The sequence below is a fragment of the Anopheles stephensi genome, chromosome 3, assembly GCF_013141755.1.
Source record: "Anopheles stephensi strain Indian chromosome 3, UCI_ANSTEP_V1.0, whole genome shotgun sequence".
In the NCBI taxonomy this organism is placed as follows: domain Eukaryota; kingdom Metazoa; phylum Arthropoda; class Insecta; order Diptera; family Culicidae; genus Anopheles; species Anopheles stephensi.
Window position 1 is genome coordinate 72389745 of NC_050203.1, and position 27683 is coordinate 72417427.

Below are 27683 nucleotides of genomic sequence, written 5' to 3' on the forward strand. Positions count from 1 at the left end.
CTCAAGTGGCAAACACGTGCAATATTTCGGTGCTTTTCGCGTTATGATTTATCGGGTTTCTTGCGTCAAAATCGGCACGCCACTACGCCCTTTGGTGCGATACTTTTCTCGAGTATTGTAGTGCTCCCCGTGAGTGTTTGCAGTGTGCAGAAAACCACTCGAAAGGGAAATGTAGCGAGAGACGACAACAACGACTCCTACTCGAAATGAAAATCAAACCACAACTTTCTTGGTGTGTGTGATACCTTGGGAGGGTGGGTACTTTTCCGGTAATATGGGCCAAGCGTGTTCGACCTACGGCGATGGAACGTGACGTGCCTAATGGAATGAACTGTTTCGGGTTTCGGGTACGCACGTAGATACACAAACGTGGTAATAGGAGATCGATCAGGCAATCGGTTCGGAGGAGAAGACGGTTACGAATTATTTCGATCTCGAGTTCTCGAAGAACTATTTCCAACTTCCTGCCCCAAGTCGCCTATCAGCACCCATTCGCCAAAAAGGGTAGATGATAGATTGCACAAACACTGTCGACTGGAAAGCAAAACAAACAAACAGGCTAGCTGCCGGCAGGAAATGCCTCTAGTGAGGACCGAACGAGATTTTCCGTTTGTGTATTTTCATAGTTTCCGCGTAAAGAGGCGTACACCATTAAAGTTAAACACTTTTGAGCGATAATTATCTAAACATGTGCGTGATTAATGAGCCGGAAGTAACGTCCCGTAATTGAAAGCCATTTTAAAATAGGTTAAGGAGGTACTAGCAACTTGATGTCTATGCGGTAATACAATATTATCACCGATTCATTAGCTGAGTTGGTAGTTAAAGTCTTTGTGCTCAAGGCTACAGCTGTTAAAATGAGAGTGTAACATCGTAAAATTATTGATACACTGTGTTGTAAGAATTGGTTGGAAACGAACGCTTCTTGGAACAGTCGGAACTAAGGTGCTGCCTCTACTGGTTGGAATAGATCTGAAGAGTGCTAGGGCTGGGTGTGCTAGAACTTTCCATTTAAGTTGAAGCAGAGTGCTCTCACCATAACCTTTCCAATTCGCGACCGAGCATCGTAATGAAGCAGTAGAATAACTTTGCAGCTTTTGCTGACCTATTTCACAGCGATTCTGCTTTTGCGTTTGTTCTGTTGAATTCGGTAGGAAATACCCAGTAACCGTTTCATTTAGCGTTCCGATCTCCTAATAGGCGACATTTTCGCTGTCCAAAGTTCGTTGTCGATGTCTCCCTCTGGTGTTTTTTTCCCTGGACGAGTCTTCGTATTTTAATTTCGCTCTTCAGAATTTGGGACTGTCGTTTGTCCAATCAAGTGTCATTTGAACTATTGATTATTTATTCATCTGTTTATACCTGGCATCAGAACTTATTTCCTAAATAATTGAAAGGATTCATTGGTGTTTTCTTTAGTACATCGCAATTATCGTTGAAAGCATAAGCTTCAAAGTACACTGATTGTCATATTTATATGAGTACTGTCAGAATGAAGTGTCATCGTAATGTCAAAACAATCATTGTTTTCAAACATCGCTGCTATATCGCTAGAAACTTGTAGCTAGTTCTTACAAGGGAAAAAGGTCTACAAACCTATTCGACACGCCTCATTAGGACGTATTCTTTATTGGTCCAACACATTAGTCCCAGTGCAGGAAAGATTGCTGCAAAACACCACCCGGACATCAAGCACATGTTCTGTGTGATTGCAGCAGAAGTGCGCTGTATTGTCCATTTGCACTTGTTACAATGCCTTAACCAATGATCGTTGTACGGTAAGCCCTTATCACTGACACACACACACACACGCTCGACCACTTCCAAAGCACGCCTTCAACGCTTTGAACTTGATAAGTAAACACACATTCCGTTTCACGCAACGTAAACTAAAGCAGCGTGGCAAAACGCGACCCATCATCATCGGTGGGATTTTTCGTCTTTATTTCCTCACACGCGTTGGAACTTTGTTTGGCGGAAGAAAGACCCGAGTGGCGGTATCGCGGTACGGTGAAGGTTTAATTACCGATTATGGTCAACTGATAAAGCGAGGGAAGGTGTCCTCGCTGGAATGTCATTACCACTGGCGGGGAGACGGCCCACAACCGTACCCACAACTGGCGGACAGTATACGCTAGATAGAACGCGACGCCTCGTAGACTCAACGCAACCCAGCTGCGCTATCTTAAGGGCGTGTGGTTGACGTAGCAGAGCCACGTAAAGATAACGGTGGCCCATTTCCATTTGCTTTCCGGGATCTGTGGTTCCGACCGGGATATATCACAGGTGGTGACTGGTGGACTCGTCCAACAAACGCTGGAATGGGTTATTAGTGCATTAGTATAATTATCGTCACGTCATATGGAGCGGTTTCATATTTTTTTTGCAGGTTGGACAACACGAAAAAAGTTCTACCTTGCGTTTCTTTGTCGTGTGATCTGAAACCATTCTACTAGCTTTAGTGTAAAAAAAAACAGCTCAAGCTTTATTTATCTATCTCCCTAAGGATGCATTGCCTGCGTGTGAGTGAATTCTAAACTAGAGCGAATGATATAAACCTAAATCGCTAAACTAAACACACGCTCTCGTGACCATATGGGCCAGCAAGTAAACAATGGTGTCCTGGGCTTCGTCCCAGTATCGCATCCCGTGGGACTGCGTGTTTATGCTGGAGCTAAGTCAGAAGAGACACAGAACTGACCTCTTGCTCCCTGCGGTGTGGAGCGCTTTATCCACTGCAGTTTGAGGTTTCTGGGATAATTGGAGTGCTTCCGTTTTGGCATAATTCCCAAACGGAGTCGCGTGTCCCTGTGGACAGTTGCGAAGCGATGTGTGCCCCGTGTGTTTATACGCGATTTTACGGCCCAAACATGGTGCGGAATAATTATAGGTGTGTTTTGGGGAGATTTTTTCAAAAGAATGAAAGTATGTTAAGGACAGTGATAACATAATCCTCAATTAATCAATAATAACATGCATCAAGCAGTGAAGTAGATTCGAATGTTTGTAAGGGCGATTGGAAGGTTTGATCGAGGAATTTAATTTCGAAGTCGTTCAATTATTTTGTTTGATTCATTTTTTTCAGAAATATTTTCAACCTCCTAATAGAAAGCATTTGGAACTTGATAATTAAGATTTTTTTTACTACATCCATCTTCTGCTTAGTTGGACCTACAACCGATCGAGACGTCTTGCCCTGCCATTTCTGGCTGTTTGTGATTTTATTTTACCAGTAGCAAGGAAGTCAGTCGTGGATGGGATTTGAACCCCAGTCTTGTCGTGTGAAGACCGCTATCGCCCCTGCCACCAGACCATCCCATAAAAACTTCTACAATGGATGACCAATAAATGGTGCTGGTTTTTAAAAATTATTTGCCTGACCTAAACACATTACCCACACTGTAACTGTTTGCCTTGAGACTGCGGTGTGTTTGCTTTATTCCGCTGGTCATTCCGGCTGGTGTTTTGTGGCCGACGGTGTGAAAATCGGGAAACCGCAGTCATTCAAACGTGGCAGTAATGCCCACCGATTGACGTCGACCAAGACGTGTGACGCGGCCACAGCCGGGCCCTGGAAACGCGTAACCCTTTTGTGTTATGCCACACACGCCGTTAGATGTGGCGGCGAAGGTTGTAACCTGCGATTTCCAGAAACGTTTCCCGTTTACTTCCCACATGAACGGGGGGGTTCGTCGTGGTGTGCATCCACTGACGATGTGTTTTCTTTTCATTACCTCTTCCATGAGATGGTGTCGCTTCTTCACACGCTTAATGTGACCTATTTGGACATATGTTAGAGCTGTGAGACTTTGAGTTTTTCCCATATTCAAAACTCGTATCCAGAGCAAGAATGTATCCAGAGCTCTAAGACACACGATTTCGCATGGTCTGTTTTAACGTTTTTAATCTAATCCACATTGCGACATAATGATGTTGCTACACCATTGCCACTTATTGACTTTAACCGTTTGGCCATTTGGCCGTTAATGACTTTAGCAACAAGTTGCCTCCTGTTCCGGCTGTCGTGTGTGCGCTCCCTGTGTCGCTTGTCGCGATGATTTATTCGATGCCGCATATTGCGCAAGCAGCAGAAAAATGTGTGGTTAGATTTCCGGCCTTCCCTAACCCACTGCTCTAGGAGGTAGTAGAAGAAGAAAACGAAGGACCAGGACCGAGGAAACGGTCTGCTGACACGCTACTGCGGCTTGCGTTTTTTGCTGGAGACGTGCAAGCCATTTGAATCCTAGAATGGTAATTTAGAAGGAATTTCGCTTGCCGCACTTGCCCTCAACCCATTCGCAAAGGCATCGGCGTCAGATGGAAATCAGGCGAGAGAGGGTTCGTTGCGATTCTTTTTTCTGTCCTGTCCAACCTTCCCGAAAACCCCCCATCGGATGTATGTCACCACCACTTTACACAACGATCGTCTGTCGTTCGGTGCGGTAAGCACATATTTGTGTCATTTTTCAATTGACCATCTGGCGGAAGGGCAATTTGTGCACCGGAATGTGGTCTTGATTTGTGAAAGAATTCGCCTGTAATTGAATGCAGATTGTGGCTGGCTGGCTTCGCACATACGCCGGCAGGAGAGAAACCCCGTGTTGGCGTGTAGAATTTGGTTTGTTTTCGCTTAAAAGTAAGCAAAGCATCTGTTAAACGTATTGTCTTCGGGCTCGTAAATCGTGGCCCCAATTGCTTGCTTAATTTTTATTGCAAACAAGTCTCTCTCCCACGAATCATCTGGAACTACGATTTTGGTAAACAGAAGTAAAAACGAACTGTCCACACCGTTGGAGAAGCGTCTGTCTTCTGACTCATTCGTTTATCGTTACCGATGCACTTAGCAATGTGTGATAAAGGCATTTTGTCGTTTTACAAGCAAAAATTGTTGTGCTGAAATGCGTTATCGGTGATGCCAGCCCTGACAGACATCACCTTCCCTTGGCAGGTATTGCTTGAGGCGAGTGGGGTGAAGCAGAGTTGCGGTGAGGGTAATTTACGACTATGTGATAAAAATGCTGATAAACAGTGTCCGTAAAGGGAGTGGATGAGCATTGCAAAATGATGCTTTATTCTCCACTCGCTATAATTACCATGCGAGTGATTCAACTTCTTCCAATTTTTTCCAATTTTTTGTCGACTAGTTTTTCCTTATTTTCGTTAGTTCTTGTCTAGATCAATTATGTTATGCATTAAGTTACATTTCTTTACTATTTTAAAGCTGATTGTGTGGCTCTTACTAATTTATAAGTCACTCTTTCATAACCTTCAAACTCATTACATCTCCTTTGTTTTGTTTTTAGAACCCACACTAGTTCAAAGTACAGTTACGGGGTTGTTCCAATTGGCTAAATTTCGAAAGCCCCAGATGTTATCATCGCTTTCATTTACTGCCGAAATTAGTTTCGTAATCAAAGCGTTTGCGTTCACGTACTAAGACTCGTGGAAAACCTTTTTGCTGGCAAACGATAAGAGAGAAGCCCTCACACCCATTTTTGGGTTCATTACGTCACTATCAGCGTGTAATAATGCACATATTTGGGAGTACGTAACGTAAGAACAAACGAAGCGCAATTCATTTCGCATGTTTTAGGTTCGCAAATAACGCCCAAAAATGTGCACGCGTTGCGACCGGGAAGTCCCCACCGAAAAACGGGCGATAAGTTTGTTCATTATCTGAACCGGATGTGTTAGCTCCTGTGGGGGGGGGTTAGGTTCCAGCGCTTATTTGGCGTACAATTTTCCGGCCTTAATACCGGATCTGCAACGCTGCGATGGAGGGGCGAATTGTTCTTTGTTTCCTGCTGCAACGATTTGATCAATGTCACATCGAGATTTGAGCTGTCATCGGGTTTTGGTTGAGGGTTTTAGTGATGGATTATCTGGGCGATGTTCGGCAGGTGATAATTCATGTCATCCTTTGCCATCGAACCTACCCGAACTGGGAAGGGATCCGGCAGCAGCAGTAGGTTGTTTGGCGCCTTTAGGTGTGGACGTGTTTACTTCTTCGCTACCCGTTAACCTTTGATACATAGCTGACATAGTACGCCTAGCTTAAAGATAGCGATTTCGATTAGGAATATAATTCTCCGCACATTATCTAATGCCATTTTTTATCATCTGTTTTATCTTTTTAGGAAGATGCGTGTGCTGTCCATGAAAGTGCCATTCGCTGGGATCGCCTAAATTGCGCCTCTATCAATATGCTGAGACGTTAAGGAAAACGGGGTGATAGTACTGTTTCGTATCAGTGAGCGTTCGGTGTGACTAGTGAAAATTTTCGCTGTGAAAAAATGTGAAAATCGTTGTAGATGTATTACTAATCGTTTATCTGATATCATTCTAATAGCGTGTATTGTGTTGTGCTGCGGTGGCGATTTGTTGGTGAAAGTGTGTTGCGATTGGTGTTAATTCTACATGTAAGCTAAAGGCTCGATCGTGAAGCTGCATCGCGAGTGCAACATTCTCCGGGCGGAAGTGGTTAATAGCAGTATCGATCAGCAAGCGCTAATAGAGAAAAAAATCGCATTAGAAAGTGAGTGGTGGCTGACAGTGGAGTGGCAGCATCATCATCGCCAGCGGTCTGGTCGCGCTACAGTTCTCGGGTGGCACCGTACTACCCACCCCGACACTACCATACCATACCGTCGTGAATGACACTAATAGGGCCGGGCGCCCCAGGAATGGCATTTATGATGAAGAAGAAAAAGTACAAGTTCTCGGTGGAACTCCACCTGGAGGAGTTGGTGGAGGTGCCGTTCCTGAATGCGGTGCTGTTTGCAAAGATCCGTCTGCTGGACGGCGGTTCGTTCCAGGAGCACAGCAATAGGTAAGTTTCAGCGGTTACATAGTTGTACGGACGGCTATGAGACCCTCTACGTGGAGGCCGTGTTGAGGCCGGTCGTTATTGTGACAGCCTTCCACACAACTTGCATCATTATTGTAGTGCCGATGCTCCTATTTATTGCGCAGCTGCTGTAGAATAGAACAGATGTATGGGGGGGTTCCGACACGTTGCAGAAGGTGTGCACGATGATAGTTCTAGACAACTGACCGCACTTGGACGGGTAGTTGATATCCTTTTTCTCTGTATATATGCGCACACGCTGTAGCTTTTGGCACGTGCGTTGTTGATGGCCCATGTCAGCACAACTGTCATGGAGTGATGACAATGACGATGATGGAAGCAGATTACGCGATTCTAGCTCAATAGAGCTGTTTGCAATGCATCAGTCATACAGCTGTAAACTGTTTGGTACGTTTTGATAACTTAATATATTGGAATATTGGATACTGGATTCTGCGTGGATTCTGACTGGTCCCCGTCAGTTGATCTGTCTACTTCCCTGTTAATAAGAACATCAGTAAGAGGAATCTTGTTTCTTTCGACCAAACATATTATTTCTCAAGTTGTGGTTTCTCAGAAATTGTTGTAGAAGACCACAAGAACAGCGTCATAGTTTTTGAAGCTAAATGCTGTAAGCTAAAACGCAGCAAATATAATTTTAATGAACAATTCCACATCGCTGTACATCTCACGCCGATACTGGATTGTGTCATGGGTTCTCAGTGCCTGAAAGTATGCAATCAACATATTGTTAATCACGCCAGATGGTTTTTGTAACTTTCTCGCCATTTTTTATACCTCGTAGTTTACTACTGACGAGCCCTGTAACTAATAATGACTTAAGTATATAGCATACTTTTAGGCGTTTCAACCCCAATAATTCTTTGAAGACGCGTAGAGACAAAATCATACACCATAACTAATATTTTAAATTTAATTATGTTATGTTCTAGTTCTAGAAGAAATTTGAATATGGCTCTAGCTTGCTTAGGTCGTTTATGAGTCTTATTTATTTTTCTCATTAGCTCAGAAAAATAGATGAAAACAAATCTATGCTCAAAATGGAACCGGCATCCAGTTGGCAGCATCATGTTAATGCTTCTTTTTTTTTCGACAAGCTTGAAACATAAAATATCTAACCAAATATTAGCATAAATCGGCCCACTTTTCCAAACATACAACCCTTTGCACATTTGGCAACCATTTTCGGCAGGTGCTAAGGGAAAAAAAAGATCTCATTTATTTATCACCTGCTCGTGAATTGGATGTTGACTACCCAATGGCTGCATTGGGATATTTCTGGCAGCCTAGCTCAGCTCGGACCAGGGAGTTGAACGGTCTTTGTCCGGCGGAGAAAAAATGCCTAACGTGGTGCAATTTTTAGACAACGTTTGCCACTAATCAGTTTCTGCTGAAATCATTAAGCTTTTGAACCATTCCGTCCGTATTTTTAAATTGTGAGAAAAAAGCGGTCGTAAGCACCACAAATCAAAGCCAAACGTTTCGATGCGACAACGGATGTAATGGTTTGTAAATTTCCCAGTTCCATGAATTGGCTCAGCGAAACTCGAAACAAACTAAGGCCAGAAATTCAATCCCCTGTTTTTTTTTTTTTTGGTCGATGTCGCCAAAAAGCCGACTCAAAAAGTTCAACCATCGAAACCATTTGGCACAAAGTAACCCTCCAGTAACCCAGAACCGATTTAACTGCTAGCCACGATGACGTCCTTCTACGGTAGGACCGATCTAGCTCTGATGTGGTCGAAAACCCATCGAAAAGGTCGCGTGAAAGGCTCTCTGGTCCCCGGAGCTCTGGCTCGAGTTCTACCGGTCCAGCGGTTGTGGTTATTCCGAGGGTCAGGTCAGCCCTGGTGGTGGAACGCCGCAGAAAATCCGCACAAGAGTGGACGTCACGAGACCCGCTTGGCAAGAGGAGACTGACCAACCAACCTTGAAACGGTCGCAACCTTGCGTCATTGTAAAATTCAAACCAGTTTACAGCGAGCAGCATACGAATCCATTTTTCTGTGACGTCGGTGTGCGTCTAAAAACGAATGCGTACATTCGGTGGTGTGCGTGTATGTCGATCTCATTTATGGCATGAGGTTGTTAATATTGTTGGGTCGAAACTTAATTTTTTGTTGGTGCAAAGCGTACAAGCGCAGTGTGCAAGAGATTACTTTAATGAACATGTTTGGAGAAAACCCTTGATATCAAGCCTTCATGGTCGGATGCCTTCAAAGTGCAATAAAAAGAACTCGTATGTTTATTCTTAAATACATAAGTATTTATTATAAAAACATAAGATTTTGTGATAATCATCACACAGAATCAACCCGAATGTGACACGCCATGTACGAACATTCATTTTTCCTCTTATAAAGTACTGCTGCTGCTGCTCGGTGATTGTGTCATGCATTGATGCATTTTTCCTCGTTCTGTCTCTCGTGTCGGCCTGCGAATGATACGGTAGCAGCAAAGACCATGTACACATGCTCACATCAGCAACATCAGCTGTACCGATCACGTAGAGTTAGATCTGATGCATCTGAACATAGCTAAAGAAAAAAATGAAATTGACATCACCAACACAAACGATCATTACTTTGGACGGGTGAACCAATCATCACTACTACAGCGATCGACCCGGCGAGTCCCACAAACCCCCAAAACGCACCGCTGGTTGCTGACGATCGACAATGAAATGTCATCGACGATGGTACACGTACGCAGCACCACGTACACGCCATCGAAGATGACGTGTGTCGGCGACGGTTTATCGCGACCAGAACGCAGACACATACACCATTGTGGTGGAAGCTGTTGATCGCGACACAGCGTGTTCGATGCTGATACTTAATGAAAATGATCTTTCCAACAGCACCACACCAGAGGCCGCCTAGTTGATTGGATTGGAAAATGGGCAAGGTAGTTCCTGGGTGTATGTCACTTACCATAAGGCCACACACGGGGTTAGGATTCACCGACGAGCAGCGTCGAGTCTAGCAAACGATGTAGGACATGCTCTCGCTGTAGGTGGAATAAAATATCGTTGTGGTCCGCAATCTACCGACGATCTTGCCTCTCGGCGCGCCGTTCGTTCTAATGCGTTGCGTTACCGGTCCTTTCTGCCGCCGGGGAAAAAGTGTCAAGAACTAGACCAAGCACCCAGGCAGCCAGTCCGGTCGGTGATTGTTGTTTTGACATACGGTGCCTTCGAGCAAAAAAAAATAACGACGGTGCCATTTTTCTGGGTCACCATAAACTGTTTTGATGGTGGAGAAAATTGGCAGGATGGTAGGGTTCGGGGTGTGCGCAGAGGAGATGTAAAGGAATCTAAAGGTCTTGTATTTTGACCGAGCGTTGTCAGTTGGTTAAGGAAGTGATGTTTGTTTTAGGGTAACGAAATAACTAACATGAAGTTTAAATATAGTGGCGATGGGCTTCAAAGTTTTCAAATTGACAAGATATAAAAAGTCGAAATCTCATTAATATGTTAGGGTTAATATGGAAAATAGGAGAGATTCGAGCAGGCCAGAAAATATTCGTATTTTTTAATATTTTATTTTTTATGTTTTTGTTTTCTTGTTTATTATTATTTATGTTTGTTTTTTTTTATCAATTTTTATTTTCTTTAGTTTTCTACTTATATTTTTGTTATTGTAGTTTTCACTCGTATTTCTTGTTTTCTTTCTATTTATTTATATTTCTGTAGTTTCATTTTGGTATTTCTGTTTCTGTAATAGTGATATAAGAGTTTTATTTTGTCTTGGTTTTTCACTTTTTTGGTTTTATTGAGAGTTTTTACTGTTGTTACATTTATTTTATCACCAATTAGCTCAACAAGAAAATTTCATTAACAAATTTTTAAAAGTGTCTAATGTTTAGTAAACAAATGGAAAAGCAGGCAGCGAAATCCCCACGATCACTTTTGATAAGATTGTTTATTATTTCTCTACCATTGTTTGCACACTAAAGCTCCGTTCTGCTATAAACATCCAATAACTCAAGTCACAGTTCAATGAAGCTGTATCAACAGCCGCACGTCGACCCGTCGCGGCCGCACAGTTGATTTCAATCTTGAAACGGAACTAGCAATCGCCAATCTAAACACCTCTTCTAACGACCCTGCAGCGTTTAATAATATGCAGCGCAACACAACCGGGGGGTTGCAGCGACCGTGTTGAGTGAAACAACAACAAAAAATCCCTTGACCGGTTCAGAATAAAGCTCTAACAATCATCCGGCAGCAACCCCTCCCCCCGGTGTCTCGCGGCTCCATTATAATCAGCACGGATCCTGTGATTACGTGCCTTTTTTTCGCTTCTAACCTTCCCCCCCCCCCCCCCCCCCCCCCCCTGGAGAGGTACGCACGTGTCAATGAACCGTGACGAGGATGCCTCGAACGGGAAAAAAGACATGCGACCGGGCGAGATGTGTGTGTGTGTGTGTTGAAGTTCAACTCATTTGCATAGGCAAAAGGTATGGACGGGCGTACCGTTCGGATGTCGCCGTGACTCGGACGCCCGGAGACACAGATGGAGAAAATATGCCATTCGACCGAGACTAAGAACGCGAACGGCCGGGATCCGTTTCTATTGCTATCAATGTTTGGGCCGGGCAATGATAAAGTTATATTTATGGTGCGCAAGAATGTGTGAGCTGCTGCCACAGTACCACATGCTTAAGCCGGATGTGAGCGTTTTTTTCCCGCCTGTGCAAGAGGCTTCCAGTATAGAATGGGAGGTTCGTTTATGTCAGTCTTAATGGCGGATTTATTTCCTAGCGTTTCCATTCTTAACGCCGAAGGTTTAAGAATGGAATATCTAAGACGGCTGTTGTTTACAAACGCTAAAAAAGAGGGAGCGAGAACCACTGCACTTCCTCTATAACGCACTGCGAATAACAACAAGTCGTAGTGGTGGCCCAGAGCATATTCGGCTGAGGGTGCCGAGGGTTGCGATGCTTTCCATTCATTCGTTGTCCACAAGGCGTGCGCAAATGACCAAATGACCTAGTTTGGTTTGGACAGCGAGGGTGCTGGGACTTTCCGCTGGGTACTGTCTGGCGCGGTCGTCAACGGGCGTGTGTGTCACCAGGAAAGGGAAGGTTGTTGAAGTTGTGTGCAATGAATTAATTTATCAATGAACGATGCACTGTGCAAGGGCATTGCTGGTGTGAGGTTGGAAAATGGTGTTGGCAACAGCTTTTAGTACCCATTTAGAGTTGTACATGAAGGACCGTAAATTTATCTTTAGATCTTCAGAAGTTTATCTTTTGCTCCTTTTTAATACAATGATGGGAACAGTCTTGGCTTTGCAATACTGTAAATCCTGTAAATATTTTAAGTTGTAAATGTAAGTCACTCGAATAATTCCTGAGAACTTCTATAGTCCTAGGGAATCATTGGGCATAGAAAAAGAATAGTGATTGCATACTTTCAGGCGTTTTGCAGCCACCGCCAATTCTATAAGAGGGGCAATAATTCTCTTCTCAATATATTTAAATTGCAAACTGATTTAAACTCTGAACCATTCCCAACAAAAGCAAGCGAAGAAAATCCAATATTGTAAACGTCATATCATGCTTCTTCAGCAAGATGTATCGATTTTTCTCGAGGCACCAGTGCCTCTCCACACCCTTTTTTTACGTAATTCTTTCCCGAGAGCCGCTAAGACGGCATATATGAACCCTGTGGCCGAGGTAACCCTATAAATAGCGTTCCTCCATGTTTGGGTTTTGCGATCGGATTTCCAAATTTCCATCCATCCCGGTTCATGTACGCGCAACCTTGAACCTATTTTTAGCACCCGCCCCGTACATCAGCCGCCGTTCGGACAAAGATTGCGTGCCGCTTGTACTGTGGACGAAGATTTCCGGACCTATGGACGCTCTGGACTCCTGTTGGGCGGTTTCCGGATTTTCAAGCGCGACGTTCTTCCGACTCGTCTGTTGGATGTGGTGGCCCTGAATTATGTTGTCGCCGGTGATGTTTGCCCCTTGGTGGTGGGTGGCTTCAGATCGATGCCGTTGGGAAATACGGGCAGGAAATCCGTGCGAGGATGTAATGGATGGACTCATAAAATTGGAATCGCACGTCGGACAACATTTTGAACATGGGTACGCAATCGAATCATTTCACGGAAGAATGTTTTCCGTTTTTTCCCTTGCTACACACTGTCATTTGGACAAATCGCGCTGTGTTTAGAGATGTACCGCACGCACGGTTTTCCCGTTTAAGAATTTCAAAACACACTCCGCCTCCGTCGTTTCCCGCTTCTCCCAACATTTTCCAATCGCTTGTGGCGTAACGTGGAATCTGAAATCAATTCTCTCCGTGCGTGTGTGCGGGGTTCTCGCTTGATGGAAGCCGTTTGTGTCGTGTTTGGCTAAACCATCTAACCAAACACCAACTATGCAACACATTTGACACTGAAATTTTCATCCACACACACTCGCCGTGGTTTTTCCTCGTCCGCAGGATAAGTGGATCCCGACCGACGTTCCGGGGGTAATGGAACCGACGGAATGAATGGTTTATTTTTAATGACATTCCCTGGCGTTGTTCTCCGTCCCGGCATCTTGTGTGGCGAGTTCTTCCTGTCTTGTCACGCTTGCCCCCTCAGACAAGTGCGGAACTCTATTCTTAGCCGCACGAGCACAGGGCAGACGCGGGTTTTTCGAACCAATCGCCCGATCGGCTTTGGCCGTTAGTTCTGTTTTGGACAATTTATGCTCATGTGCTCCCCGAAGTTGCGGGATGTTTTAGAATAATGATTTTTGTGGTTTTGCTTTTTAATGCTGCGTGTGACATTCTAAGCCCCGTAAGCTACTCGAGTGGTGATACAAAAAATAGAAAAGACTCTCCACGTCTTATTTCAGTGCATTCCTTCTTGGTGAGTTCTTATCTTTGCCATTAAGAGATTACCCTGGCTCGTTAAGGGAAGCACCGTTTACGCACGGTCATTCACCGACAGGTCGTCGGGAGATGTCAGATGCTTCGCTCGAAACTTGGATTGCACGGGCTGGAGCTTGAGTCGGCGATTTTCGGGTGGATGGACCCGAGTGGCCTTGGTGTTGTGGTTCACATTCGACAGGTTGGCTGGCCCTGCTGTCGATGACAGTAATCCGATACGGTACGGGTTTCTGCAACACTCGCACGCGGCGTTGCGCATTTGGCGACTGCGGATGTCTTACGGGACGTGATTTAACCTCTGCACCAGATAGCAACAGACGGTTTGCGGTTGACGCGCCCCTGAGTGTGTCACAAGCATTTTATGCTTCGTGCTGTTAACTTCACGAAAATCGTATTGAATGTCGTTAGATTTGGTAACGACTTAGATTTTATGGTGCTTCGTGTGCGCGTTAGGTGTATGGCTTCTTTTGACAGGTTGACATTTTGTTTGATGCTGGATTAAAACATGTTCTAATAAAAATCACCAACATCATCTTTCTTTAAAGGCGTAAAAATATAACTAAACGTTTTGATCTGTGAAGAAAAAGCTGATTGAAGGTGTTTATAGTCAGTGCAAAACATCAAAGCGCATCTTATCCTTTTGATCCCAGAGCTAATTCACATGACGTAAAGTCGTTATACGGTTATGTTTGAATTTTCATGTGGCCTACTGTCTTGGTTTACGACGTAAAAGAAGTAGCTCGTAAACTATTGTATACGTCATTTATAATCACCTCAGACTGCAAATATTAGATTGATCCTCCATAATCATTAGCCTTGATAATATCTTGAAATCTAAGCGCCTAAAGGTAGGCAATCACCCATTTTTGCCCAGAATGTTTACAAATCACAAGTTGGAATTCACAAAGACCTCAACCGTTCCTAAAATTTCATCATGTTACTATCAACTTTAAATAAAAAATTAATTGCATATATTAAGGTGTTAGCAGACACCATTTAATCCAGATGCCTTGAGTTGCTTGAGTGGAAAAAGGCGTTAGAAGTTGATCAAAAACTTTTAAAACCATCGTTAAGAGATCTCTTGATTTGTCTAATTTTGCAAATATTTCCCTTTTAATAAGCTTTAGGACAAAATTTATCTAAAGTTCAAATAAACCAATCCTGAGCAAATTAACTCGATACAAAGTAGAATCGCTTCATCAGTAAGCCTAAAGGATTCAAACGTGGATTAGAGAGTGACTCTAATCAACTATCTTACTTTGTAGACTGACGCGTGTTATTGGTCTCTCTTCCAAAAATAGTATCTCGAAGCCTCAGCCCAGCCTTCCGTACGCAGGTTTATCAGAATATCTAGGCCGTATAATTTATCGCCACTCACCTAGATCAAGCGGAGACGGGGACAAGAAAAAACAAACGCAATTTTAATTCCATTTGCAAACAAAACCTGTCAATCAATCACACTGGTCGGGCCGTATAAGGCACATATCGAACAAATTCCATGCTGTCCGTCCGTGTGTGTGGATGGGGTGCCTGGCAATAGATGATATAGAGTGGAAGCAACAACAAAAAACACTCATCGAGAGTCGACATGTTTATTGAGACATTTCCGATAGGTTGACCTTGGCTACGGGCGACCTTTCGCATAATCAGAAGCCCGGGTTTTTTTGTTGGCATTGACATCAAACTAATAAGCAAAAGCTCGAGGAAAAGAAAAACAAAGATAAACCATTTGCGAATGTCATCGGGGGGTCGGTCGGTTCGGGTGGCAAAGATAAAAACTCCCTTGAATCATCGAACGCCTTACCGAACCGTGATTACGAGTCGTATTTTATAGTGAGGACTAAAGCCGTACCAGCAAGCCAAAAGCGGGTTGATTGGTTGGTACATTTGGGTTTTATTCTTCGCAATAACTTTCCAGCCGTTCTAAGGCTTAAAAAAAAGGGTATCGAAGAAGATATTTACAGTTCAAACGTGACATTTCGCCACGTAAAATTATCCTTGTTCGTTCAATTGAACGATTCGCTCTACCGAAGAAGAACACGGAGCTCTTATCTGGTGCCGCTTTTTTTTTTGTTCGCCACTCGCGCCCTTCATAATTACGAAACATTAAACTGTTGTCGTCGGAAAAACGGGGCCATCGGTATACACGGTATTTCCACGCTCCAAGGTAAACCTGCCAGCGTCATCGTTTCGGGCGGGTGTGCTATTCGGCGTGTGCAATTGTGCATACCTTTGCGTCGTTTGGTGGCGACCCCAAAGCAGTTGACAACACGATCACAACCGGCACGGTGTCGCTTTGCCTAAATGTCCCAAAGCTCGTGTCAGCTTTATATTTAGCTGAACGCGATAATATTGCACTGCGCTATCAATTTGGGCATTTCTTTTTCTGCCAACTCGTACTTCCTGTTCGCTTTAGTGTGCGAATGTAGTGCAGGAAGAAAATGCAGCGGGTTGGATCCATCGGAAAGGTAAAATGCCCCGGAAAAGAGTACGATAAAAGTTCCAAATACGTCATCGGTTCCGTTGCTGACGTAATGCTTCTTGTGGTCGAAATGGGAAGGCGACCGGGTTTCGTTGCTGGGTGGTGGCACACGTGGCTGGGCAGGTTGGATAAGAGCTGGAGAACGGAACCTGGGAAAATAAAACCCCATCTTACCAGCCTCGCCAACCACAACATGATGACGTCTTATGTAATTCCCCATCTTCTTGCTGCTCCATTTATGGATCTAAAGACACGAAAAAATAAGGCATTGAGAGGTGTTTTAGTTTTAAGCGTGCTCCAGTGACGTCTCAAATGACCTTTAAAGTGAGTGTGTGTGTGTGTGTGTGTGTGTGTGTGTGTGTGTGTGTGTGTGTGTGTGTGTGTGTGTGTGTGTGTGTGTGTGTGTGTGTGTATGGGGTTTTAAATCGTGCTTTTAACACCGCCATTACATGTGTGTTTGTTTTTTATCTCTTCCACAATTTTTTTATTAAACTAAAAACTTATTCAGGTGCAATTAGGAACTCCACTCTGTTTAAAGTCACTTTTGCTACGTGAGACACGTGAGAGAATAGTTACGAATGTTCGATTTGCCTGTTTTTATTGCCCATTCAGCTTATAACACGCTCCGCCTCTCTCTCTCTTGCATTCTTCTTTTTCATTTTTCACCCTAGAGAAAAATCGATGCGATCGTTCTGCTTTACATTTTTACTCACGCAATTGCGTTGGTGCGCTCTTATGCCCCCCGAAAGTTAATTGTTGTGCGAACGCGTGTACGCTTTCGCATTGCCTTTTGCTCCACGATTCCCTCTGCCGCCTCCTCATTTTTGCGGCTTTTGCTGTGAGCGTGGGTCATTTGTGTTGTGAACCCCGACCGTGTGTTCACAGCGTAATGTAGCACGGATAGCATTGGTGGTAGGAAAACGCCGTGTATCAAACAAATGTAATTAGTCAAACGAATCTCTCACCGATCGAATTTGATTACCGGGGGTAGTAGGGATTTCCGGCCGAATCGGGTCTTGCTGCTGAATGAAAGCCACTCACGTGGCTTGGGGTTGGCCTGCCTCGTTTGCCGTTTGCATTTTGTTGTGATGGTCTGGGAAAATTAATGCTTTTGTTGTGATAGATTTGCATCGATTGTGATTTGGTGCACCTTGCTTTGGTTACGTGAATCAGATTTGGCTCAGTTAAATCATGAGTGTGCCGGTCAGTGCATACGGAAACAAACATCTATATATGTTTTGCTCAATTGGGTACACAATGAAATTAAATAACAAAATAGTAATCAACATAGTTTCGAAAAACGCTTTATACTTTTTAACTTAAAATAATAAAAATGAAATGAAAAACGTTAAAGGAAATTTATTCAAAAACCAAACAGAGTATAAATACCAAAAAAAATCGGCAAAAAGTTATTAGAACGCACAAAACGATTAAACTTTTATGCAATGCAGTTGCACATGAAAATAAAACAAAAACGAAAAAAAAGCAACAGAAAACAAAATAAAGTAAATGAAGTAAACATAAAAGTATGATCAAAAAATATTATAATGTATACACAAATTAAAACTTAATGTAGTTGTCACAAAGTAACAAAACTTTAATAACATTAAAGAAAAAAATTATGAATCGGTAAAATAGAAAAACATAATAAGTAGAACAGATTCAACTCAAACAAGGAAGTAAAACCAAAGAAAACAAAAAAAAGCAATGACAAATTCAATCATTGGATAAGACATTAACATTTAAAAAGTAAATGTATAAAAGTATCAAGATATCTAAAAAATATCCAAAATAAAAAACCAATATAAAAGGAATTAAAACTAATGTAAAACTAGCAATGAACTAATGAAAACAGTCGACAGAACAAAGTGTATAAAAAATAAAGAGTATAATATAAGCGTGTGATTTAACCAAACTCAAGTGGTAATGAAAAACATTCTAAAATCTCACTTCATAAAGAAACCATTTACAACAGTCGCGGTGCATATTCCACTGTTTCAAAAGCACTTTCCACGTGAAAAAGTGCACCACCTGCACTTACCGTGTGCACAGGGCCATTGTGGTATTATTAAAAATGGCCTCGCCATTACCTGAGCTGTGATACCCGTTTAATCACACGTTTTCTACCCCACGTTCAGCTAATTACACCGCAGGCTGGATACACACACACACAGACACCACAGACCAGACACCTTTACACATCACATGACAGTTCTGTCACAAACAATTCGAATGCAATTCATTGCACTGACCCGTTTGCCCGTTATGAAAAACTGTGTTGCTGGCCAGTTTTATTGAACATCCGGTGTTTCGTGCCTTCGACATCACGTGTGAACGGTGATCACGGTGTTCAGGGCAAATACGTCCGGCACGAGTTTATGGGTTTTTGTTTGGATTTTTGTTGCAAGTTTTGTATACTACTTTCATCCCGTAGAAGGTGTTGATGGAAGGTATCCGGTTCTGGTTTAGGGCATTAAGGTAGTGGGACAGGATCTTCCACTGCTTCACGCTTTATGGAGACGTTCCCTGCCATATTGAGCATTTGCCGGAGACATGCTTTTCTACTTGGAAGCGATCTAAAACGATTGGGCCAAATCAATTACCACTCTGGAAACTGGTCACATGCCGCCCGACCTGGTCGCGCCTAACCGGGGAGCTCCCACTCAATGGAAAGTGTTTGTCCATTTGTCCAGCTGTAAGTGCCATTTGTTTTATGGGGCGGATATTGCGGAACCAAACCGCCGGGACAAACATCAAACGATTAAGCGCGGCTGATTAGTAGGTCGTCTCTCGTCGATCCAGGAACTTCAGCTGCTGCTACCGAGACATTGCAACGCGTGCACGCGTCAATCCCTCTTGCTCCATGCTGTCTGACGATGCCCTTTTTTTACGATACGTGTGCATCAAACAACAGTTGCATTTGTTCAAACAATCGTCTCCGGATTGTTGCCTTTCCTTCTGATGTTTTGCGAGACCTTCACTATCCCAGTATTGAGGTGACACGCTCGCCGCCAATATATCAGTTGAAGGGGGTGGAGGCCCAATGTGTTGATAAACCCAGCGCCAAAACAAGCTCACGGGGCGTGGTGGTGTATGCGGGAGCAAAGGTAGTAGCAAGATAACTAGAATTGCGAGCACGTTTTATCGCCTGATTGCACTCGCTCACCATCGCCGGGAAAGGAGCCCGGTGCATTGCGTGCCAGTTTTTTACTTTCTTGTCGTACCAGGCGAAGCTGGTGAAATCAAAAGTCGAGGTTGATGGAGGTGCGGCGCATACTCAACGCACCTCGGCTCTTCTTCAGCCGCGATGATGGTATGCGAGTCGATCGTGCCGGGCACCGATTAGAAATAAGTGCACATCATGTTTGATGCAGGCCCCCGATGATGGGTAGGTTGTGTGTTGTGTGGGTTGGAAAACGGGCACTTTCCATAAATCATTCAGAAGTGGATCGGAGAACATGGTTTCGGAACTGGTAGTGAAAGGGACGCTACTTCAATTTTTTATTTCATGTTTTTGCTTGATAGTTCCTATTGCACTTTTTGATGATTAAGGTACAGGATTTCAGAAAGAAAAAGGAGTAGAGTGGAAACAATGTTGTTTAACATGAAAAAGTGATTGTCGTAAATAAGATAGGGCTGTTCTACTTAATAATAAAGCAAATAAATTATGTAAAGAATTCAAATAGATGACTCGGGATTTCTTGAAATAAAATACATTCAGTTGTTACACAGGGTTTGCGAGATAAGTTAGTAATATTTCAGCCACTTGAAAACTCTGCTCAAGATTTAGTGAACATTCTACAGACAGAACTGGACCACTCTGAATCTACAGAAGATCTGCTCTGATTATGTGGACTGTGATAATGGACTTTGAATCTGCACAAGATAATGTGGACAATCTACAAATAGAACTAGATATTTTCGTTGTCATTGCTGAAGCCATTTTGTATGTTTAAGAAAGAATCTGATCTTACCTGATCATTGCCAGAGAAATTGCAGGATTCCTTATAACTGACAAAATCCAAAATAAACATGTTTTTAATAGAAATCTCCAGCACGCATAATAATTCACTTCTGGGTATGGGATGTCTTGGCATGCGACCGATGCTTGAGTTATAATGCGTTATAAACAGACAACCGGTCGGAAGGTCTGATGGGCGTGGTAGCCACGCCTTTCATGCACACGACAGGACCAGGTATCGAATCCTAGCTAGAGAATTCCCTCGCAGTAAGGATTCTTCAGTGAGGTCTAGTACGTATTTGGTTAGTAAAGCTCGCTCCTATGGTGATCGTCATGATCAATCTTGCAGAAGATCGTTAAGCTAACATGAAGAAAATCCAAAAATCGCAAAATATAAATATTTATTTATTTCTTTATTTATTACTACGGACAGATAAAATTTCTGAGTATTATAAACCAAAAAGGACTTCAAAATTGTATTCGTACTCTCATTTGTAACCATATCCTTCCAACTACATGCGTTCTCCAATATTTAATACAGCGTCGTTGCAACATTCTTTACGATCAATCGATATTAGCAAAAAATTAAAAACTATACGGGCCAAAATCAAAACTACACCCCAGAACGTGTCCATATTCCTTTCCCATCAAACGGACGGCGTCCAAATGTGGGTCAGTAGTAAAACATACTTTAATATTCTTGGCAGCTGCTTAAAACAGCCAAAAGCCGTATCAGTGTTTGTATTCTCACACACACACACACACGCACGCACACTCCCTTTTTGCTTGGCTCTGTTGGTCTGTTTCCCGTTTATACCGGCCGTACAGTTTTCCGCCGGGTGTGTGAAAATGGGTTAGTTAAATATTTATCTTCCCCATTTTGTTCCGTCGTACGTACGCTGGCGCGCGCTTTGGTTGGTACGGCTACTCTTGGCCAGCCTGTGAAAGCCATCAAACTGGCACATTCCGTTGCTGAAAGTGAAAGATCGGGGAATGTGGAATGATCCCATCATATCGCCTAAACAATGCCCGCCGAAGTTGTCGAGGTGGTGGATTTTGTTTGTAATAAAGTTTGCCCCATCAATTTTTCCTCCCATGAAACGGGTGTGAAAGGGTTTTGATGGTTGGCAACGATCGTGTGATCTAACCGGATAATGGACGAGAACTAATATCCCCCTTAAGTGTGTTTAAAGATCATTTCTTTTTCAATAAAAAAGGGGTAATGTTAGAGCTAGTCGTTCTGGTAAACAAACCCCTAGACGAACGATCCCAAAGAGAGATCGAGAAGGAACGATTTCGCTCCCGATTTCATCACAACGCCCCGTGTCACAAATGGTAGGAAACAGTCAGTACCCATTACGTCTAGCCGAGTGTGTCTCGGTCTCTAATGAGGTTGCGTCATTCGATCGCAGCTAAGCAAGTGTGATTTAACGTCATCAGTCTCATTCCTCAAAAGGGGCTTAATGGTTCGATTGAGCCGTTTACAACGGCGTCTTGGTTTTCCGCATCATCGACCACGGGGTTGATTTTTGGTGGCTTGGCTAGCAGAGTCCGGTAACTAATCCAATAAATCAAAACGCACTCGATAAGGTCAAGCTAAGCGGAGTTAAGGTGCAGAAGGTAGTTATTTGATTTTAAGGTCTGTTCTTATGCCGTGTCGTGCGACGAATCTGTATTACATGAATCGAGCCGGAAAATTCAATCTCATGCTTTCGTTACCTTCCGTACCCTTCCCATGTGACAGGCGGCGGTCACGTTAAATGGCTAACTGCGTCATTGGTAACACACCCGATTACACACCGCTTCGTGTGCGTTATTATGCTCGGAGGAACGATCTCGAACGATGGAACATATTTAATGGGAATTCTTCACACACACATGGACCATTTTGTGCGAAGCTTCTTCGCTCGGTTGTTTGCTGCTCCGAACACTCCGAATGGTTTATTTTATCCGTTGTCAGTGACATGCACCAGCCGTATCTATAAATCATCTGCGTTTTATTGCGTCGCCAAAACGGAAAATTTCCCATCGGTTACAGCCAGCTAGCCAGCCAGACAGAGCCCAGCAAAAAGGGACGATTAATGTGCGAGAATTGAAATGTGTGTTTTGCATATGGTTGACTACAGCTATGATCGGTTTTGAGAAATCGGGGGGTGTCTGTCAGGAGCGTGAATGAGGCTCAATCACCAGAACACGTGTAATCGTTTGTGAGATGTTAGGGATTTTATCCAGAAATTTAATAACCTTATTAATTAAACGCCAGATATTTGTCAACATTAAATTTAATTCTTCATTCTGTTTTGTTTCTCTCGTTTTAGGTAAGAACCTTCGGAGGTTGGAAGAGACCTTATCAGGACGATCATGAAGTCTTTGCAATTTATTTTGCAAACTGCCTGCGATTTTATTATCAGAATCATCGCCACACTTAGGAGGTTTTTCGATTTACTCTCCATTTTAAAAAAATACGATTTAATTTATTGTATTTTGATTCGCTTTCTGCACACCGCTCGATCCAGTCTTGGGTGGTTTCATCTTCCACCCGGCAGGAAAACTGTCATAAAAACCGACCTTATTGCTTTACCCGAAGCTGCAGCAAGACATAAACCATTCGCACCACAATGTGAAACAATTCAACCGTAATTCACGTTCAATGTAACTGATTCCACCGATTGTCCTCCCTTGCAAGTGAGTTTCGGTGCCATAAATCGAACATTGCTATTGCCACATTAGTGTGTGTGATAGCAGCGCAATCTTTCCGGCTGGATATTAATTTAACCACCTTCACGCATCACGGTTATTATGTGTTGTGCAACACAATCGGGACACAACCTTCAATTTCGATTTCGAGCTGGTAGATTGTGTGATAAATTGCACTCGTGTGCATGACCCACCTAATGGTGGCTTTGAGAAGTGGAAGCTAGCACCTTTTGCATACTATTCCCACTACCCGTGACTATAGGGTCTTGACGGACGAACAAGTGTCACCGTGTGATGGTGAAGGATTTTTTAATCCTCTTGACATTGCACTCGGCGGCATCTTCCGTCAGTGATGCAAATTGCGTATTCACGATGAAGGCTAGTGTTGGGTTGAGTTTGTGCATACCGATTTGTGACTACCTTGAAGTTACAGTTATCTACTATAATAGCTTTGAAGGTTAGAAGTTTTTGGCAAATGTCAAGAGAGTTCAATGTTAATGGCTGCGAAGGTTTCGGGTTGATTAGTCGACTAGGTAGGTTTCACCAATTAAAGAGCGATTTTGATCTTTTTTAAATTTGATCATAAGTTTATGGATATTTGAATATAAAAAAATGTACTCGGATACTAAAAGTTCTTGTTGTTCAGAATATTATCTAGCTCTGAACCTATTGCCTTTGGCTTTTTGTATCTGAATATCTGTATTGTAAGTCTATTTTTTAATCTTGACGATGACGATTAACGCTCGTCACAATAACTTGACGCTTTTCTCTTTTGAAGTTACGAAGATCCCATTCTAGTTGTTTGTGGGGTCATGTCTTCTGAAGCTATCTATGCTTACTTGAGAAACTATTGATTTTTTAACTACAACTCCCTGACTAGTAGCTGGACTAGTGTCTACTCCACGCCACGCAACATCAGCATGATTTCATTTCCAAAGTATCCACTGCGAATGCACGTGATGGACCCGATGATCTCTCACCCCCACCAGCATCAACGAGCACACTCTACCTTTTGACCCTCGTCACAGCTCCTGCTCTCTGGTCACGGTCTTCCCCATGGGTGTCTCGCACATTCGATTGGCGGTATAACTACGCTCCAAAACCTAGCCTAGCACCACACAACACTGCAAGGCCGTCGGTTCCGGTCAACGATAGAAACAATACTGGCCTGGCTGGCTGGCAGCCTTCGTAGTCACCGTTTTGCATCACTAACGAGCGCAACCCCGCCATTTCGAAAGAGTTGGCTGTTGTTTAGCCATTTAAGATGGTCGATTTGATGAACCCTACGTCGGTGACGAAGTTAGTAGTAGAAGGGGAGGGAGTGCTTGGTTTTTGTTTTTCGCATCTCCAAAGGGGGTATCAGATTTTTGAAGAACGTTTCAAGTTCGCGCCCCTCCGCCATACGGGAGGTTCGGAACAAGCAGCCGTACATCCGGGAAGGCTTAATGCACCGCGCTCTCAAGTTCAATGTTGTTTGGTCGCGTGACAGTAGAAGAAGGGAGCTTAGGGAGAGGTTAAAAAAATATGCAAATATAAGCAACTATGTATCTTCTCACGTGGTGATGGTCAACGGTGCAACCTGGACTTGAAGGGGCTGGGTGTGTTGAACTTGATCGTTGGTTTGGGCGGTGGTTTTTTGCATTTGGAATGATGGCAAGTGATGATTTATGGCTCTCGATCCTTCTTCTGCTCTGGCTCTACAACCTCAAGAGGACTTGGACCGCCAATAGAGGCTTGAAGGCCTGGGTACTGTAAGAAGCTTCGGACGGGATTTGATGCCCAGCATTTTATAACTTAAGTAGTAGAGTCTCTAAAAATCCTTAAAATCTGAAGGGTGTTTGAAGAATATATTTAAATCTCCTTTCCTCTTCATTAGCCAATCGAACGAAGGTTCGGTCATTGATCGGTGGGATGATGCCGGCACTTGAATCGCTGCCATTGGCGAGCTTCTGCTACGATCCTCGCCAGTTGCTCTCGTGCCACTCGCCACGTAACGTATTCCTGTTACCTATTTTTATTCTACACCGATCAGTGCCATCGGAATGTATGGTGGTAAACAAACGCAAAAGAAAGGAGTTCCGATGGGTCTGTAGTATGCAGCCGCAATTGCACTTATCACCTCTGATCGCTCAAGCAGCCAAGTCACCGATGAGTCACCATGTTTGAGGAACAGCGAGAAGCTGTTTGGTGCGGCTGGTGAGCCTGGTCGTGCGAAAGCATTAGCAGCATCCGAAATGGCGTAAGACTCTTTTCTTAACTCGATGACACTGCTCTCCTACTCATGCCTGTGTTTGCTGATGACTGGCCGATCGTTAGCGACGTTCCGCGATCTGAAGGCTGTGCTTGGTTCCTCTGTATTTAATTATTTGCTCGTCGCTGCACCTCTATTGTAGCTGTGGGAGTCGTGCGGTTTAAAGTTTTGTGTAGGGGTAGACTGCAAGCGCAAGAAATTGAATTATATTTCAATATTAAAGCAACTTCCCACCGTTCACGTGTATCGCACACTTCCTACTCGGGGGAACGGTTAATATTCTTCCTGCATTGTTAGAACGCTCTGCCGGCAAACAGCAACCTTCACACAAATGTGTTCTAAACGATGATTTAATGAGAATATTTGGAGCGTTCGGTTGTGTTCGTTATAAAGCGGACAAAACTCACCAGCTCCAGCCTCGGCCTAGTGCCATAAAACATCGATTAGTGACGTCATTCATTAGCAAAAAACTTTGGCCGAGATCGATACCGTGCGAAACTTCATCACTCTCTCTCTCTCTGGGGGGAATTAGCTACGGGACACAGGAAGCTCGTTAGGGGACCTTGCTATTACTTTCGCGGTTTGCTTCGTACACGTACGGGCCAAAATGGGAGTCTAACTTTTCACATTAATTAAGTTGGGCAGGCACAAACTTTACCTAAGCGACCAAAGATGAAGGACGTTTGGTTGAAGGTTATGGCTGCATGTATTGAAATGTGCATAAAGTTGATGAGCTTATAAATCAATTTCAATTTATTCCTTTACATATCTGATTTGTTACAAGAAAATTCAACAAAAAAGATATGATGGGGAATGAAGACTCTGAGCTATTGATAAAACAATAAAATAAGTAAGTAAATATTATAGAGTTTTTTCTTGAAAAAAAATTGATTTTTCAAATAGCGAGGAGCTTCTCACTTGGTGGGCGGTCCGGTGGCCGAGGCGATAACGGCGCCGGTTTTCACACGGCAGGACCAGGGATCAAATCCCAACCGGACCGTACTCCCGTTGTGAGAATTGACTATCCAACTACTTGGTATCAACAAGTCTAGTAAGCCAGAAATGTCAGGCATGACCTTAAGAGGTTGTTAGGCCTAGCAAAAAGAAGATGTCTTTGTGATGTGGTTATGAGGCAAAAATCATAATGACACAACGGTCTTGAAATACACCAAAATTTTGTATAAAAATTCCTTATGTTATTAGAAACTTTATACTGTAATTCTTACTTCATTAACGGTAGAACGAAGCTTAATCGTGTTGACATCACAAATACTGACACCATGTTTGGTGCAGTCTGTTTTTATTTAAAAAAAACTTCTTCACAACTCTTACAATTCATTGGTGTAATCCCGAACACGCTTTACCCTCTAATATACCTACAAACACATTGCGTGACACTTTAACACACGCTAATGCGTTTGAACCAATTATCGTTCGGTTCGTAAGCTTTTGTGGTTTAGCTTCGCTGTCCCTCTCTATCGTCGGTTGGTCTGTTGGGTTGTGTCCATACCGGTTGTGTCTTACAAACGATCGAGCCACGCTCTGTTTTGTTGCCCTGCAACACCTTCTTTTCACGAAATGTCAACTCACAGCACAATGATTCAACACATTCACACCGCGGACCGCGGAAAAACTCACCCTCAACCCCACGATTAGCTACCCCAAAACACGCATGTATTAAATTATGCTCCCCACCCACCCCCCAATCTGATCATGTGTGTGTGTGTGTGAGGGGGTAAAAAACGTGGGGTAAAAGTCACTGACCGTAGCAACCGTCGTAAAGTTCAACAAAGACGCACGAAGGGAGCTATTACAGGTCGGTAGGAGCTGTGTTTTTTTTTGTGTCTATGTTTTTCTTTCCATAGCTTGTTATTTGTTTGCCCTTAACGTTTGTTGTCCTAACAGCTAGCAGCACTTCCAGTGCTACCGAAATAAGGGCAACACCGAATTCGTTCCGAAACTGCTGTTGACGAAAATTTATTCGATTTTCATATCGACAACTGGTGTCGGCCAATTAGGTGCGATAGCTGGTTGGCCTTCTCGCTCGTTTTGTCCCATTCATTGTTCTATGACATTCGAGCGCGGAAGAATTGGTGGTTTGTTTCCTTCTGGGTGATTTATGGATTTTTGTCGTTTGTCCTGTTCAGGTTGTATGCTTTCCACCATTTTATTATTGGATGAGTTTGTTTGCGCCTGGTAATGGAACAAATGTGCCGATCGGGCGTAGTTTATTAGTATGTACATCATACCAATTTCATATCGACCTTTTTCCACGCGGAAAATCGTGTGGGACGTAGGGTGCAAATAAATCACGAACAACCCCCCCTGCAGGTGAACACGAATCGCTGTTCAAATACACGCTCACACCCAAAAGGTCATAGTGTTGTCGCTTTTCACTGTTGCTCCAAGCTAATTTCGATTCGGATGGAGGTGACCCGAGCCCGAGGGGGGCAGACGTGTGTCGGGTGGCGGAAAGGAAAATTGGGGTGCACGCTTGCGCCTCCTTACCCGTGCGGCAGTACAATCGAA

The 27683-nt window shown here is 43.5% G+C and overlaps 1 protein-coding gene and 1 long non-coding RNA gene across 14 annotated transcripts in view; one reads left to right on the forward strand and one right to left on the reverse strand.

The window, feature by feature from the left end:
- Positions 1-27683, forward strand: part of LOC118510621 (mucin-5AC) — a 73093-nt gene that overhangs the window by 24394 nt on the left and 21016 nt on the right. For 10 of the 13 annotated variants that reach the window (XM_036052656.1, XM_036052651.1, XM_036052654.1 and 7 more), the window contains exon 2: positions 6350-6829. In XM_036052656.1, coding sequence (XP_035908549.1) covers positions 6654-6829 — 176 coding nt within the window. In that variant the 5' untranslated portion in view covers positions 6350-6653. Of the gene's footprint in view, positions 1-6137; positions 6830-27683 lie in introns of all 13 variants that reach the window. The other 3 variants (XM_036052657.1, XM_036052649.1, XM_036052650.1) reach the window with 2 other exon arrangements.
- LOC118510624 lies at positions 15826-24224 on the reverse strand. Its single transcript, XR_004906043.1, has 2 exons — positions 23913-24224; positions 15826-16489 (listed from the first exon to the last, which is right to left on the reverse strand). It is a non-coding gene; the product is annotated as an uncharacterized LOC118510624 (long non-coding RNA).